The sequence below is a fragment of the Panonychus citri genome, unplaced genomic scaffold, assembly GCF_014898815.1.
Source record: "Panonychus citri isolate SS breed McGregor unplaced genomic scaffold, ASM1489881v1 Contig00138, whole genome shotgun sequence".
NCBI classification, from domain to species: Eukaryota; Metazoa; Arthropoda; class Arachnida; order Trombidiformes; family Tetranychidae; genus Panonychus; species Panonychus citri.
In genome coordinates, this window is record NW_026515543.1 from 3,945,849 (window position 1) to 3,962,976 (window position 17,128).

General features: G+C 36.2%; 5 protein-coding genes across 6 annotated transcripts; 3 read left to right on the forward strand and 2 right to left on the reverse strand.

Moving 5' to 3' along the window:
* Positions 1–208: 208 nt before the first annotated feature.
* LOC128393319 (clathrin heavy chain 1-like) lies at positions 209–6,555 on the reverse strand. Its single transcript, XM_053353473.1, has 7 exons — positions 6,320–6,555; positions 5,402–5,878; positions 5,159–5,320; positions 4,285–4,971; positions 1,661–4,214; positions 594–1,574; positions 209–487 (listed from the first exon to the last, which is right to left on the reverse strand). Exons 1-7 carry the CDS (start codon positions 6,359–6,361, stop codon positions 324–326), a joined length of 5,067 nt encoding a protein of 1,688 aa, XP_053209448.1. The 5' UTR covers positions 6,362–6,555; the 3' UTR covers positions 209–323.
* An 886-nt stretch (positions 6,556–7,441) lies between these two features.
* On the forward strand, positions 7,442–8,841 carry LOC128393323 (clathrin heavy chain-like). Its single transcript, XM_053353478.1, has 2 exons — positions 7,442–8,459; positions 8,559–8,841. The coding sequence occupies exons 1-2, from the start codon at positions 7,739–7,741 to the stop codon at positions 8,720–8,722; spliced, it is 885 nt and encodes a 294-aa protein (XP_053209453.1). The 5' UTR covers positions 7,442–7,738; the 3' UTR covers positions 8,723–8,841.
* Positions 8,842–9,031: 190 nt separating this feature from the next.
* On the reverse strand, positions 9,032–10,556 carry LOC128393324 (GPALPP motifs-containing protein 1-like). The gene is made up of 3 exons (XM_053353479.1): positions 9,528–10,556; positions 9,401–9,457; positions 9,032–9,324 (listed from the first exon to the last, which is right to left on the reverse strand). The coding sequence occupies exons 1-3, from the start codon at positions 10,176–10,178 to the stop codon at positions 9,157–9,159; spliced, it is 876 nt and encodes a 291-aa protein (XP_053209454.1). The 5' UTR covers positions 10,179–10,556; the 3' UTR covers positions 9,032–9,156.
* Positions 10,503–14,832, forward strand: LOC128393322 (heat shock protein 105 kDa-like). Of its 2 annotated transcripts, none has more exons than XM_053353475.1 (2): positions 10,503–10,644; positions 11,283–14,832. In XM_053353475.1, the coding sequence occupies exon 2, from the start codon at positions 11,422–11,424 to the stop codon at positions 13,951–13,953; it is 2,532 nt and encodes an 843-aa protein (XP_053209450.1). In that variant the 5' UTR covers positions 10,503–10,644; positions 11,283–11,421; the 3' UTR covers positions 13,954–14,832. The 2 variants fall into 2 exon arrangements, with proteins under 2 accessions (XP_053209450.1, XP_053209451.1); XM_053353476.1 differs by lacking the exon at positions 10,503–10,644 and adding an exon at positions 10,746–11,018.
* Positions 14,833–14,969: 137 nt separating this feature from the next.
* LOC128393325 (protein N-terminal glutamine amidohydrolase-like) lies at positions 14,970–16,283 on the forward strand. Its single transcript, XM_053353480.1, has 2 exons — positions 14,970–15,391; positions 15,557–16,283. Exons 1-2 carry the CDS (start codon positions 15,327–15,329, stop codon positions 16,164–16,166), a joined length of 675 nt encoding a protein of 224 aa, XP_053209455.1. The 5' UTR covers positions 14,970–15,326; the 3' UTR covers positions 16,167–16,283.
* Positions 16,284–17,128: the final 845 nt, after the last annotated feature.

The window sequence follows — 17,128 nt, forward strand, 5'->3', positions numbered from 1 at the left end:
TTCTTTCAAACTAATCATGAGAATATCAAAACAATTAGCGATTGTAATTAATTAGTTCAACCAGATTGTTTCCTTAGCCTCAGCAATCAACTAATAAACAAAAGTGAGCTTAGTTTAATGATTATTATTACACTAAATCGACAAGTATTCGTTAAGAGTACAAGTTGATTAGCTGAATGAACAAAACTCCGAAAAAATAAGAGGGAAGTAATTAAGAAGGTGGTTTATTGGTTGGTTGCTTGAGTGTTGTAGGTGGTTGGGTGTTTGGGTGGTTGGGTGGTGGTGATATAATTGAATTTGCTATATGTTAGCTAAAGTATAAATTAAATTCCATATCCTTGGTAAGGATAAGCTCCTCCAACTGATCCTCCTGGATAAACTCCCGGTGGGACTCCGGGTACTACACCAGATATTCCGCCAGGTACAACACCGGGGGAAGATCCAATCATGCCTGGTGGTGCAGTTAACATTAATTGTGGTTCGGTTGCTAAATAGGTGAAAATGACAAATGACAGAGAAAAGGTTAATTAAGGGTTTTCATTAATTTAAATTGATTTCTCTTCTATTGAATATCCATGAAAAGAACCACTTACCGTAAACTAGTGAGCTCGATTCTTGAGCCGCAGTTTCCTCAAGTTTGGTATCGACTGTTTCTCTCAATTCATCAACTTTCGTGATATATTCACGCATCACATTGATGAAATAAGGCATAGCGTATTTCATGATATCATGTCTCCAAGCCAATTCCATGACAACGTCGGGATGAAGGAGATCGTAACACTGGAAGAGACAAGCGGCAAAACAGTGATAATTTTTTCGCTCCAAGAACCAAAGAAGAAGATCTTCCGCCACTTCGGGACTTTTCGATTCGGCCGCATATTCCATCGAATCTTTGTAGAGACCATCTTTTTTGCACAGTTCGACTGATTGTTTCCATCTGTTGTTACCCTTGTAAAGGTAAGCTGCAATCCGCCGGAATTCAATGAGTTCGTGTTTCTCCAATCTTTGGGCCAGAGAAATGTTATCGAAATTGTCAAAAGCGTCAATTGATGTTCGTAACCCTTGATAATCTTCTTCTTCGATAAGCAAACCATTCAAAGCTTCATTAATTGCTTTGTTGTTTAAACTTTGAACCGATCGTAGGTAGGCTTTAACCAGAGATAACTGATTAACTTTAGTGAAAAAGTTAACTGCTCGAGTGTGATCCATTCGTGGAGCCAAAATGAGTAATAAATCGTTCAATAACATTGGCTTGTAATCAAGGTAAAATTGGATAGCTTTGTAATAAAGCTCGATATTGGCTACTTTTGTAATCATTTCTTTAAAGTGACCCTCTCTCCAGGCTTCAGTTGGATGGGTCATCATGGTAATCACCGCATTGTCAAATTCTTCATACTTATCATAAAGGAAAACCAATTCAGACCAAAGGTGGGCTTGTTCAGCGGCTTTCAATACTTTTGGAATATTAACTCGAGACCAGAACAGTTCAAGATGCTCTTTCATTTTGGAAGGTTTATATTTGGAATAAAGAATTGCTAACTCGGTAAACATTCCCATGTGAGCGCGTTCAAGACCTGCAACAAGTGGAAATATTGAAAAATAAAGAATTAAGATTAATTATCATAATCATCAAACAATCAAACAACTTGCAAGTCCTTACCTAAAGCAGCTTCAAGTAGACTGATCAGCTCTTCAAAATAACCTCTACTTTGATAGTAATTGATCAAATCTTCCAATTCATCGGCATGAACAACAATATGTAATCCACACATTTGCGCTAATCGGAATTCCTCATTATCAACACAAGCGAAACAAACTTCTTTCCAGGTTCGTGTCGAGTTTGCCTTACGTGCTGAATCAACGGCACCCTGGAACTCTTTTAGATGAACTAAGGTGATAGCAAGTCGGCCAAAGTTGGAAACGTTGTTGTATAAAAGTTTAGCCGCATCAAAGAGACCATCGTCGAAACATCGGTCACCAACTCGGGAAATATCAGCATGATTGGGAGCTGAGATAAACTCTTCTAAATCGGCAAGTCGCCCTGTTTTAGCGTAAGCATAAAGTAGTTCAGATTCGATCGATGAGTCCCGAGCCCTTTTCCGTGCCATTTGAAGGTAACGAACAAGATCCTCCCATTGGTCAAGTTTATGGGCTGTTGAAACAACGTCCATGTAAGATGAAGGATCGCCGGCTTTAATGAAAGAATCTATTGCTTCCTTTACCAATCCTTCGTTTAATTGGGCTGAAGCAAGTTGACTCCAGACACCCGGTTCATTACATCGCTCGGCAAATTCGTAGGCTCGATCGAGATTTTTGATATGTTCGATGAGAACCTGAATAGCTGATGTGTTGACATCAAATTTCTTGAAAATGGCAAACGCTTCTTCATAAAGTTCCGAGCTTATTGCAATGTTGGCTATGTCAGGGGCATCGTAATTATCCAATCTATTAATGTACTCCATAACTCGAGTTCGATCAGCTTTGATTGCTGTTAAAATCAACAGGTTTTGTAGATTACGGTGGTCAGAGAAGGCTGAATTGTCCAGAACAATTTTCTCAAGAAGTTCAATCAATTCATTGGGCAGATCGGCTGTCATGAAAGCTTTAACAGTAACTGAAATGTCTTCAGGATCTTGGGTTTCACTAAGAGCAGTTTGAACCACCTGATCAATCAATTGTCTTCGGAATGGATTTGATTCGACTAAAACTTGTGCCCATAGTTCAGCATCTCTCCTTTTAACTAGATAACGAGCCTCACTTTTGAACAATGAGTTCTCATTACAAACATTAATCAATTCCATGTCACATTGACCCCGTTCATAAGATACACAGGCCAAGTGAGGATTACGCTTCTCACAATATTTACCAACCACCTTTGAATCGTAAAATTGATTTTCTTTCAAGAATCTTTCTGGATTATTGTTGGAATCTATGTAAATCTTTGCCAAAGCATTGTGAGTTGCTGATTCAGTGCAACCTTCATGAACTCTCAGTTCAAGCCATGGAAGTAACAACTTGAGACGATTTCGTTTCTCCACTTCTTCCACCAACTCATCGGTTGAAAATTGTCCTTTAACAACCATAATCAATTGTTTAATAACATCTTCGGAACAGTCAACGTCTAATAGACCACCAATCACAACAGGTAGTCGAGAAGGGTTCACCTTTTGCACGTAAATTTCAATATACTTTTGAAGATTGTTCCGGTAAAGATAAAGAACCAAGTCATGGACAAAGTCGAAACGGTCACAAACAATAATAAGGGGAAGTTGATCGGTAAGCTTGGCCTCTTTGAGGAAATTTTTAACTCGTTCAGCATTGTAACAATTACTTTCTCGACAGATCCGTTCAACTTCTTTGATTTGACCAGTTTTGCATGCAGCTTGAATATACTTGAAATGGACTTCGGGATCTTGTGAAAAATTAACTATAGAGCCAAGGAAGTAAAATAGACCTTCATAGCTCTTGAATGACTCGAAAAGTTCAATAAGAGCAGTGGTGTTGAGTTGTTCGTGATACTTGGTGGCCACCTGAACAGTTATTTGAAGATTTTGTCGAATATTGTGTTGTAACATGGCTTTAAGGCATTCGATGGAATCTTCAACGGAAAGACTTCCAAAGTAATTGACCAGCCATTCGGGATTCAAAAGATGAGAGTGAACGATAGCACGTTTGATGTCGTACAAATCGGAATAATGTTCCAAGGCTCTTTGTAAAAGACCTGCTTTCTCACAAAGCTGAGCGATGTGAGCACGATCATAATGAGTAAAAACACCATTGCCCAAAATTGCATCAGCAACTTGAGGAGCTGTAATTAAGTTCATCTCTAAAAGACGAGTTTGAAGTGGTGCCTCTTCAGGTCGATTGTGTTTCAGAGCCTCAAGAAGGAAAACAGTACATGGTTGAACCAAGTTGGATTCCATGAAAACATCAACAATTTGATTAATATCAGCCAGTGGTTCTTCATCTTGGACCAACATTTGAGCAAAAGCTGCTCCTTGATCAGGATTGGTTCTCATCACTTGTCTCAACAAGCTTGTATAATCAGGGGTGTAACCAACTTTTTTTGCATACAAAACAATCTTTTGAAACTGTCCCGTTTCAGCGAAACACTGGATCACCTTATTGGGAACATTAGCTCGCAAGTAAACGGAAAGAGCTAGAGTTGGATCAACGGCTTTAACCAAATCACCGAGTTCTTCACTACATTCAAGCTAAATTAAACAAAAGCACAGACAAAGATTAGAAATTAGAAGGTCAAAGACACTTGTTTCGTATTCATACCTTATCATCTTTAAGCCATTTCTCTAATAGCTGCTTACGACCTTGTTGCAACACAGGTCGACACAACTCAAGTGATTCAAATTTGTTCAGTTGAAAATGATCTAATAGAATACCAAAGTATTGAAGTAAAGGTGACGTTTGACCGGGTTGGGTGGGCACTTGCTGAAACCGACGTATAGTATCAGGTGTGCGTAGGATACCTTTGGGTGCACTTGCAGCAGCTTTAGCTGCTTCTGTGTATTGACCATTAGTGAAGAGCGTGTTAAATTTGCGAATAAACAGTTCTTCAGCACCGGGAAGATTGTTTCTAGCCGCTATTCTAAGAGCAAGATCTGGATTAGCCAATGTAGTTGTGATATATGGAATGATGGAATCCTCATCAACACAAACCGAAAGTACTTGACCTTTTCGGTTAACACCAATAATACCACTTGTGGGTTCATAAGGAGCGGTCACGAATATGGTCTCACCACTGATTCGATTCATGTAGATACAAGTACCTGTTTCAATATCATATAAATGAGTGTAACCGAATTTGGTTATCAAATAGATGATATCATATTTGGTGGAAACTTGCATGGCCACTGGGAAATCGTTTTGTGCTTCTGCTGGAAAGAAAACATCAACGGCTTTCTTGGGATATGGTTGATTACCAGCAGGTGGTTGACCAACTTCAATAATATGAAGCTAAAAATAACCAATTACCAAGCAAAAGGAGATCAAAGTAAAAAAAAGTAGGGCGTCATTAATAGGGAGAATTCATATGAAAACGAAAATAATCGATAAGATGAAATAAGTAGATAGAAGATTATTCAAAAAAAATACATGATTTAAAAAGGACAAAGTTCATTAATAAAATAAACGATAATAATACCTTTCCACCGGTAGCAGTTCTTGCAGCAAAACAGAAAAGGGTTGAGACTTCTGAGTTTCCATCCATCTTAAAGGTGGAAAAGGCTGCAGCGTGACCCTCAATGGGTTGGCTGACTTTACGTTCTGTGGAGTATAATTGCATGGCTCCGACAACACGACCTTGCTGTTGGTTATATAAGAGCAGAGAGATGATTAGACAATAAAATATTGTTCATTAATGGAACCGCGATTTACTATTACATACCGCTGCTGAAATTCCAATCAAAAGTAGCCATTGGACCCTATGATCAGTTCTGTAATTGATTATTTGACAGCCCGTAAGGGAAGCATGGCGATCGAACATTTTAACAGGTTGTGAGTCACCTTCCATACTCCAATGATAAACAGCGGTCTCAGTGACAAGGGCAATTGTATTTACATTAATCCATTTCCAGAAGACAACGTCCTCTGTCATAGTGTGTGCCTTCATTTTAGATTTCATTTCAATATTAAATATTTGAAGGGTTCTCATGGCTTTCAAAGCAATCACTTTAGATGCTGGATTCATGATGGCTGAATCAGCAGAAATGGGACGACGAATGGGTGTCGTAGGATTGGACATGTCAATGATGACCACCTGAGCAGAATCGCCCACTTTTTCTCGGACACAGATAAATTTGTCCGATTCCATGGTAAGAGTGTTGAATGTGATATTGGCTGCATTGATACCAATAGCTGTGAGCTATTTATTGAGAGAAATAGGTTGATTTTTTTCCACGAAACCAAAAAGTAAACCATCATAGAGGAGTAAAAAGAGAGAGAGAGGAAGAGAGAGAGAGAGAAAGAGAAAAGAAAGAGAATAACGTTAGTAACAAAATTATTATCAAGGTAGATTCATGATGTATCAAGGGGCGTTAAGTTTTATCAATTATCGTCAATAGACGAAAATCAAAAATGGAAATCAATTATGTGAAAACCGGTAAACTAAAAACCACCATCAGCAGGAAGGGGAGTAGAAGACTTCCTGTGTGAAAGTGTGCGTGTAACTGCGTCTCTACTTTTCTTTCTCATTCACTGTTTTTTTACCTAATCAAGTCGCAAGAAAATACAATTGACTGGTATTGAGCTGAAAATGATTAAAATAAGAAATTGGAAAAATATGGTAGAGAAATGAAATTACTACCTGAAGATGCTCCTGAAACTTGATTGGTAGTGACTGAGCCATGGAGATGCTGGAATGATGATGGCGATGAGAAAGAGAGGATAAGATGTAGAATGATAATACAAATGGAAAAAGAAATGGAAAGAGAAAAAGGAAGAGGAAAGAGTGCACAAGATTTAGCAGAACTTAAATGAGAAACAACAAAATTAAGTGTCTGCGAAATTAAATCAACAAAATAAATATGTAAAAAAAATCAGAAAATGAAATTAACTCAGTGAGAATCAAATGATTTATTCACAATCACATTAATCGATTTAAATCTAAAGTGACAGATTTTTTTTTGAAAAAAAAGAAAAAGACAGCGAAGAATAAAAGAAGACAGAGAAAAAGAAAGAGAAAAAAAGAGACACAATCGATTCAACAGGTTTCGATCGATCCAATCGATCTTTTCTCCGATTCTCTCAATTCGCTTGCAGAATCATCGAGTCACCTTCATGTCTCAATAACAGAGATGTTTTCAGTGCCATCTATTGTCTCACCTAAACAAATTCTAATCTATTGTTTTTTTTTCTTTGTGACAATAATTGATAATTGCGTTGATTAATAATGCAAGAGAATGAAAGAGGTGTTATAATTGATGAGGTTTTCTATTAATCTGTACGAGATGAAAGAGATGAAAGAGATAGGGAGCGAGAGAGAGAAGAAAGAAAGAGAGAGAAACACCTTTTTTGTCTGTTCTTAGTGAAATGCCGGTAACCAACATGTTCGCCATCTAATTTGTGGATTTTACATTAAACTTGTGTTACATCATTTGGATTTCGTCTTGGGTGATTAACGAAATGATTAGCAATCAATATTCTCACAGATTAACTTTTATTATCAATGAGAAAAACTCTTATATAAAAAAAGGATCAACCACCTGTCAACCCAACTCGGTGAAACATCACCATTACTTCAATACTTTGGTATTCTATTGGATTATTTTCAACTGAACAAATTTGAATCACTTGAGTTGTGTTGACTTGTGTTGCAACAAGGTCGTAAGCAGTTATTAGAGAAATGGCTTAAAGATGATAAGGTATAAATATGACATAAAAATCTTTGACCTTCTAATTTCTAATCTTTGTCTATGCTTTTGTTTTTATTCGATCAACTTTCCCTTATTATTGTTTGTGACCGTTTCGACTTTGTCCATGACTTGGTTCTTTATATTTACCGGAACAATCTTCAAAAGTATATTGAAATTTACGTGCAAAAGGTGAATCCTTCTCGACTACCTGTTGTGATTGGTGGTCTATTAGACGTTGATTGTTCCGAAGATGTTATTAAACAATTAATTATGGTTGTTAAAGGACAATTTTCAACCGATGAGTTGGTGGAAGAAGTTGAGAAACGGAATCGTCTCAAGTTGAAGCCTGGAGAGAGGGTCACTTTAAAGAAATGATTACAAAAGTAGCCAATATCGAGCTTTATTACAAAGCTATCCAATTTTACCTTGATTACAAGCCAATGTTATTGAACGATTTATTACTCATTTTGGCTCCACGAATGGATCACACTCGAGCAGTTAACTTTTTCACTAAAGTTAATCAGTTATCTCTGGTTAAAGCCTACCTACGATCGGTTCAAAGTTTAAACAACAAAGCAATTAATGAAGCTTTGAATGGTTTGCTTATCGAAGAAGAAGATTATCAAGGGTTACGAACATCAATTGACGCTTTTGACAATTTCGATAACATTTCTCTGGCCCAAAGATTGGAGAAACACGAACTCATTGAATTCCGGCGGATTGCAGCTTACCTTTACAAGGGTAACAACAGATGGAAACAATCAGTCGAACTGTGCAAAAAAGATGGTCTCTACAAAGATTCGATGGAATATGCGGCCGAATCGAAAAGTCCCGAAGTGGCGGAAGATCTTCTTTGGTTCTTGGAGCGAAAAAATTATCACTGTTTTGCCGCTTGTCTCTTCCAGTGTTACGATCTCCTTCATCCCGACGTTGTCATGGAATTGGCTTGGAGACATGATATCATGAAATACGCTATGCCTTATTTCATCAATGTGATGCGTGAATACATCACGAAAGTTGATGAATTGAGAGAAACAGTCGATACCAAACTTGAGGAAACTGCGGCTCAAGAATCGAGCTCACTAGTTTACGGTAAGTGGTTCTTTTCATGGATATTCAAGAGAAGTGAAATCAATTTAAATTAATGGAAACCCTTAATTAACCTTTTCTCTGTCATTTTCACCTGTTTAGCAACCGAACCACAATTAATGTTAACTGCACCACCAGGCATGATTGGATCTTCCCCCGGTGTTGTACCTGGCGGAATATCTGGTGTAGTACCCGGAGTCCCACCGGGAGTTTATCCAGGAGGATCAGTTGGAGGAGCTTATCCTTACCAAGGATATGGAATTTAATTTATACTTTAGCTAACATATAGCAAATTCAATTATATCACCACCACCCAACCACCCAACCACCCAACCACCTACAACACTCAAGCAACCAACCAATAAACCACCTTCTTAATTACTTCCCTCTTATTTTTTCGGAGTTTTGTTCATTCAGCTAATCAACTTGTACTCTTAACGAATACTTGTCGATTTAGTGTAATAATAATCATTAAACTAAGCTCACTTTTGTTTATTAGTTGATTGCTGAGGCTAAGGAAACAATCTGGTTGAACTAATTAATTACAATCACTAATTGTTTTAATATTCTCATGATTAGTTTGAAAGAAACATCATTTTCTTATCATGATTGTATTTGTTTATTTGATTGTTAACTTGATGATTAGAAGATGTTTCTGATTAACTACAATTAACAGCTTATTGATTCCATGATAATTGATTTACAAGAATTTGTTTTGACCTCGAGGATTTGAAAATCTCGAATTGAGTAATTTAGCTTTTTCCATGATCGATTTAGTTTGTTTCGAATCTAATTGCCTCAGTTTCAAATCTTCCTCTGGATTGAAATCAAATAATTGACGAGTTGGTGCTTCATCTTTTTCTTTTTTCTATTGATCGAAAGAGAAAAAATAGAGAAATTAAAAATCACGAAAAGAAAGTAGATTCAAATTTGTGCCTGATTACCTTGTGTTTCATTTTCTTCTTGTGAAGATCAACCAATGCTTCGGGTCTGGTTGTTTTCTAAGAGATTCAAACAATTTAGAAAGGATTAGATGATTGAATTAGGTTCGGTCGTTACTGAAAAACTTACATTAAATTCATCAACTGCCTTATCTAATTCGTTATCATGATCGACTGGAGTGATTTCTTTGATGGAAACTGGTTTGGAAGAAAAACTTGTCATGGATTTGCCGAAGCCTAATTTATGAGCGACTGAACTATTTTCGGGCAAACGTGCGATCCATTCTTCCCTTTGAGGGCCTTTCGATCCTGATGCAACTTGCTGAGATTTAGAATGACGACTTTCTTCGACTTCAATAAAATTTCCACTTGGTGGTAGTGGTCCGATTGTAAATTCGTCATCTTCATCATTACTACTCTCATCACAAGAGATCAATTGATTGGATGAAGTTTCAGAGGATAGAGTTGAACTCGGTTTGTTGATAAAATCAGATGGCAATGTGGGTCCAATGACTTTCGGTCCTAATCCTTTCGACTTGTTGCTTTTAACTGGACCCTCGATGTTATCGTCATCATCCAAAGGTCTTTTTTTCGCGAAATTCGGAGGTAAAATGGGTCCAATGACTTTATCACTCATTCCGAAATCACTGGAAATGTCTTCATCTCTTTTCCATCCAGGAGGCAACGCAGGTCCGATCACACCTGATTCTTCATCTTCTTCATTTTGATTAGCATTTTCCTTCAAATGTCCTGGTATAACAGGTCCAATGAAATCTCCCATGCTGATGAAAATTCAATCAATCGAATCGGTTGATTGTATTTCCCAAAACAGCTGACACAAAACAAAGTAAAACGGATGGACCCTGGTAGAAGATAAAAGACGAAAAGAAGAAAAAAAGAGCAAAACGGACCAAAATTTTCCACCGTCAAGTAGAATTGAAGTGAAAGAGCCTCAGGGTATTTTATTCTGAATTTTTGACGAAATATTGACAATAAGAACATTTAAACAAAACAATAATCACCAAAATTTCAAAATAATTCAATTTTTCTGATTTTGATGCGCGAAGTTTGAACGTCAATTTGAACCTTCTTTTCCTCGGTCCATCAAAAGAGGAGTTTCCAAGTGGCGCTTCAAGTCCTCAGGTGGTACCGGTTCGCATTAATGACTTGTGATTTTCCTGCAACAATTTAATCTTGTGGTTTTTTTGTCTAATTTTGTGATCCTCGTAATTTATTTAATTGATTAGGTAAGATTTTTTTAATTTGTTTACCCTGTAGATTAATTTGTCATAGAATTACGAGAGAAAAAGTGTCCAATCCATTACTTTCTTTACTCTTCAATGTGAGAATCTCCATGTGGTTTCAGGAAATTTCTAGAAAAATTGAGAAATTGTGTGTTTTTAACACAAAACACTAATCACAATTAGTATTGGTTTTTAATTGTCACATACCAAATCTCGTCTTGTGTTCCAACCTCTTCTGATTCAATTATTCTTTAAATCAATTGTCAATTTCATCGTGATAATAATCCTAATCTTTTTTCTATTCTATACATTACTTGATTTAACTCTCTCTCTCTCTCTCACTCTCTTTCTTTCTCTTTCTTCTCTTTCTTTTGAGGGTATGTCTGGTATATGATGATCTTTTTACCCATTTAATATTATCTTGTGTCTATTAACCTTTCTCTTCAATTTCTCTACCTACTTGCTAATCGTCTAAATTGAGCTTACCTACCTGTTTGCTGACTAATTGTTTCACCCTATTCCTTGTATCTCGTTTAGTTTACTCTCACTTTTACTTTTACCTTTTCCTTTAAATGATCCATTGAATCATTGGATTAATCTTTTTCTAATTCTTTGTTTGTTTATTCACCTTTATTTTTCAGTATTACCTGGATTCTTTGGAAACCTGTGTTCTGGCGTGTTGATTTTTGCTGATTCAACTTTCTCCGATTGTCATTGTCTTCTTTATCCTTATCTAAATAATTTATTATCATCATATTCTAATCACCATACCATTTAAATATGTCATCAACTGGTCAACCATCTACAGCATCTATTTGTGGTTTTGATGTTGGTAGTGAAAACTGTTACATTGGTATTGCCGCTCAAGGTGGTATTGAGATCATTTTAAATGAATATTCCCAACGTTCAACGCCCGCTTTTATATCTCTAAATGATAAGCAGAGAGAGTTAGGTGTTTCTGCTAAACAGAAACAGTTAACCAATCTAAATAACACCTTCAATGGACTTTCTCGACTGGTCGGTAGACAATTTAATGAAGTCACCGCCTCTGAGAATTTGTCATTTCCTGCTGAACTTTCTGATACCGGTGAATTGGCTGTCAAGGTTTGGATCAATGATGAAGAGGTTACATATACAGCAACCCAATTATTGGCCATGCTTTTTACCAAATTACGTCAAGTAGCCAATAATGCTGTTGACTGTGTCATCAATTGTGGCAATTGGTTCACTGATGGTCAACGAAGAGCATTAAGAGATGCTGCTATTATCGCTGGTCTCAATCCATTAAGAATTTTGAACGACATGACCGCCGTTGGTATCTACTATTCTTTATATCGAGTTGGTAATAATACTTCAAATGCTATCGTTGGTTTTGTTGATGTTGGTGCATCATCAACTCAATGTGCTATCATCTATTTTGAAAAAACTGTTCTTCAAGTTCTCGCTGTTGAATACGAGCCTAACCTTGGTGGTAAACATTTTGATGCTCTCATAGCTAATCATTTCATTAAGGAACAAAATTTAACCTTATCCAAGAGAGCTTACCTTCGATTGACCGCTGAATGTGAAAAACTAAAGAAACAGATGAGCGCAAACAGCAATTCGTTGCCTATTAACGTGGAGTGTCTTCAAGATGATAAAGATTTCTCTGGTCGCATGGATCGAACAACTTTCGAAAAATTGGCAGAAAATCATCTCACAGCCATTGAAAATGTATTCAAGCGAACATATGAACGAGCAGCCGCTCGATTCAATGAACTGTGTGAGGAAAGAAAAAAGCGAGAAGAGGAAAACAAGGATGCGAAAAAGAGTGAAGAATCAAAACCAATGGAGTTCAAGATTAATGTTGTTGAAATTGTTGGTGGTGCAAGTCGAATCCCAGCAATCAAGCGATTTATCAAAGATATTTTTGGTGTTGAAGCTTCGACAACTCTTAATGCTGATGAAGCTGTTGCCCGAGGATGTGCCCTTCAATGTGCTATGTTGAGCCCTTCTTTCAGAGTTGCTCGAGAATTGCAAATCGTTGATTACTCAGCATATCAAATTAACTGCAAGTATTGGCATGACTCGGAAAAGGAGACAAAAACTCACTCTGTTACTCCTCTTTTCATCCGAGGATCACCCATGCCTTTGGCTCGTCAAATCATTGCTACTTGTAGGTCATTACCAATGGTATTTGAATTAGAATACATTTCAGCCAATGGACACACCACATCAATAGGTCAATTCAAAGTAATCAGTCGCGAGCCGATCGAGATAACTGGAAACAAGTTGAGAGTTCGAGTCAAATTAGATGCTGATGGTTTGGTTTCTGTTGTTGGAGCATCAATTCAACTTGAAGATAAAACTAGTAACCAAGAAGCTAAAGCAAATGAAAACATTCCGAAAGAGCAAATGGACACTGACGATAACTCTAGAGATGCAAATGCTGACCAACAACCTGCACAAGCTGAAGGATCACAAGAGAAAGATTCACCTAAGGAAACTAAACAATCTAATAAGGTTAAACATATAACCGTTGATCTAGTGGTTGAACCTCTTTGGTTACGAGGTAAACTATCGGAACAAGATTTAACCTCATTACAAGAGACCGAAGCAAATTTAATCTTGAATGATAAGAAATGGAAAGAGTTAGTTGATGCTCGTAATGAGTTAGAAGAATATGTTTACGAATGGAGGGATAAATTGGAAGAAGGAAGATATGACTGTTACACCCAACCCAATGATAAACAAAGTTTCCTTGTCGATCTCAAGAGTACCGAGCAGTGGTTGTACGAAGATGAAGACGCAGGATCAACCCAGAAACGAACTGTTTACACAGAAAAGTTGAACGGACTCAAATCTAAATTCAGTGATTCAATTGTTTATAGATTACGGGAACATGAGACTCGTCCCGGTTTTCTTGAACAATTGGGTAAAAGTGTTCAAATGGCTCAAAAGTTGATTTCTACTCCAGAAACAATCGATGCTGGTAAAATGTCCCGACTAAAGGATGCCTGTGGTGAGACACAGAAATGGTTTGAAAATGCTCACTCTATTTTGGCTCAGGCACCAACACACGCCGATCCACCGATTACAGTTAAAGATATCAAAGAGCGAATTGATAATATGGAGAGTGCTAATCGAGCTGTAATGGAGGATATTCAGAAAATTCGTTTAGAAAGACAACGTGAAGAAGATCGTAAAAAGAAAGAGGAAGAAGCTAAAAAGAAAGAAGCTGAACAACAACAACAACAAACTCAAGCCGGCGGAGATAAACCAACAGAACAAGGTTCTGATCCACCAAACAATCAACCCATGGAAGTTGATTAAACGAAAGAGAATTATTTTTTTTCTCACTCCTGATTCACAATTCATTTACTATTAACAACTAAAAAGCCTACGAAACTTATTCTAATTAATGGAGTTAATGTTGGTGATATTGATCGGATAATCATTTTCTTTTCGTTCTGGATTCTTTGCTTTAAAATTAATAATCTAACTTTAAACAATCATCACAATTAACCGGTCACTTTTTCCTAACTCTTATGTTTGATTATTTTCCGTTCTCTCGTTGTTTCTGTTAACCCTTTTTTTATTAATCTAAGCTTAAATGAACCCAGTGATTTAAATGTGAAAAAATCAATACACACAGAAAGACAATTTTTGTCAATCATAATCTAATTGTAAATGTCCACCGTTATCTCATTCCTGTGAACATTAGTCTTTTTGTAATTAACCCAATTTACTTTCTATTCAACTTAATTAATCCTTTCAATTTAGAGGCAACATGAATTCACCAACTTAATGTTGAAAAAAGATCACAAAATGAAGCCTATTTGATTATCAATCAATTTTGAAGTCGACAAATTGAATGGCATTAACAAATTTACGATCTACTCTTTTACTAACCACAAGCGTTAATTCAATTGATTTCAGAAAAGTTTAAAGACAATTTAGGTTCAAAACGGAAACGGAAAGGATGAGAAATTCATCTCCTTATATGAATAATATTTACACGAAAAGAAAATCTGATTGTAAAATTGTCTCTTTATTTTGTTCTTGTCATTGTAAGATGAACAATTAATCTTAATTAACCAAACCCACAGAGAGACAGTAATTAACTGTGATTAAATTGTCCTTCGGTTTTTATAATAATCAAAATAATTGACAAAAACAATAACAATTAAAAAGTAAACAAAGAAACTTGAATGATCATTAATATTTCAAATTGAATAATCTTCTTCATCCCAATAATGCTTATTTCATTTTAATTAATTGTCAAATTGATTGTCCAGCCACTATGATGGTCAATAAAGTCCGAACAATTAATTAGATTGCTGTTTGTTTGGCTAATCATCCAATGTGTTATCATCACATTATCGTTTGGTTGTTTCTTTACTTCATATTGACAAGTATTAACAAGCTACTGTTAATTGTTACAGCAAATAGTTACCGTGATTTTGTGGTTTTCTTTTAATTGTCAAGACAATTAATACTCTTTGGAGAAACTGATTTAATTGTTCTCTCCCTTTCTTTCATTTCTCCCTCTTTTTTTCATTCCATCAGCTGATTAGGTTAAATGATGACACCAACAGTTGAATGTTTCATTTGGTTCCTCCGATAGTTGATTGAACGGTTTCGTATTCCAATAGATTAATTGTTACAATTTATTCCATTATCTGTGTGATTAACCTGTTGATTAAATGGCTAATCATCTTGGACCTTTAATGATTTCGAAAGAATCTGCTTTTTATACTTCTTGTTATTGGTGAGAATAATTTTGTTAATTCTCTTGTTTTCTTTAATTTCTTCATTAAAGGTAATTCTCGAATTGATTGACTCGAATTGATGTTTTCTTTTTTGATTATCTTCTCTGTTAATCTGTTGATCTGTTAAACTAATTGTTTCCCTTTTATTTAATTGTTAATCTTAGTGAAGAAAATGTTTGGAAACTCTGTGAATGGGTTAGAGATAATGAACCGAAATTGATTGACTTTTGTTTCGCTGTTTTCATTTCCAATGGTTCAGAAAAAGTTCCGCTTTGGTTTCAACAAGCGGGCGACGATGATTGTCAAGGATTCGTGATCTGGGACTATCACGTTATCCTTGTTTACGACGACCAAGTGAATGGAGGAGACGAAGGGACAAAAGAGGAAACAAATTCCAAGTCAACTTGTTTCGTCTATGATTTAGATACTCTCTTGTCTTTCCCTGTCTCTCTCGAAGAGTATGTCAACTCGTCGATTCAAGAAGACGAAACTCTTAGACCTGAATTCCACCGTTGGTTCCGTGTGATCCCCGCAGCCCAATATTTGACCTCCTTTGCATCTGATCGCAGTCGCATGAAGAGGGAAGACGGAACTTGGATCAAGGAACCACCTCCTTACCCCCCAATCGCGACAATCAATTGTTCTGATAATCTCAAAACTCTCATCTCAATGGATCCCGAAAATTGTGACATTGGAAAAGTGATGAACTTTAATCAATTCAAGAATCGCTTCCTGCACTCGAGCGATTCCAAAGATTCCGAGAAAAAGGGTTGATTAGTTTCTAATTGGGTCGACAATTAGAACGTTGTAAATTCATTTCAATCATCCAATTGTATTGTTGCTCCTTCTCATCATCATCTTAACCATTTCCTAAACCACTAGACTAATCCGATCCAATGACCGACCATAATCATATTGTAAACAAATGAACCAGTCATGACAACTAATTAACCATCGGAACGAGATTGAAATCAATCAATGAATTGGACAAGTTGATTTGCCATAAAGACAAAAGATCAACACAATCAGAAAGAGATGAAGAAAGCAAATGAAAAGAGAGAGAGAGAGAGAAATGAAGAAAGAAATGAAATTTCATCAACTAATTGTGAACATCAAGTTAATCCCGTAATTTAGTCCAATTGTTTGATATGTTTGTCCGTTTCTACCCTCTAATATTTAGTAACCACACCCGATTAATTGCCCGAAGAAATTAGTTGATTTCCTTTTCCATTAGAAAAGCATTTTACTTGTAAAATTTATTTCTTTTTCCAAAAATGATTCCTTCTAATTCAAGACCAACATGGATCACAATCACTCACAATCACCGCCACCACCACCTCAATTAACTAATGTGCAAACAAAATGTTTACAATCAAATATTTAAATTACGTAAATATAGTTGAACACAATATGAACAATTTAAACAGGATGATTAAATTGTTGGAAAGACTTCCAAGTGAAATGTTATCCTCGTTTCCACTCGGCAAAGCCTCAAGACAAGAAGGAGGAAAATCAAAGTTCCCTTTGAAAAGTAATATCAACAAATTAATTTTAATTACCATTAAATTGTTCAAGTTATAAACAGAATATCATCTTTTCTATCACCATTATTATCATCGTAACAATACAAACCTTTAATTGTTGTGACTGTTATTTACTTAACCATTTAGGGTGTAACTAACCAACAATCAAGAAGAAAAAGAAAAAGAAATTTTCAATTTTCAATTTTCTTCCAA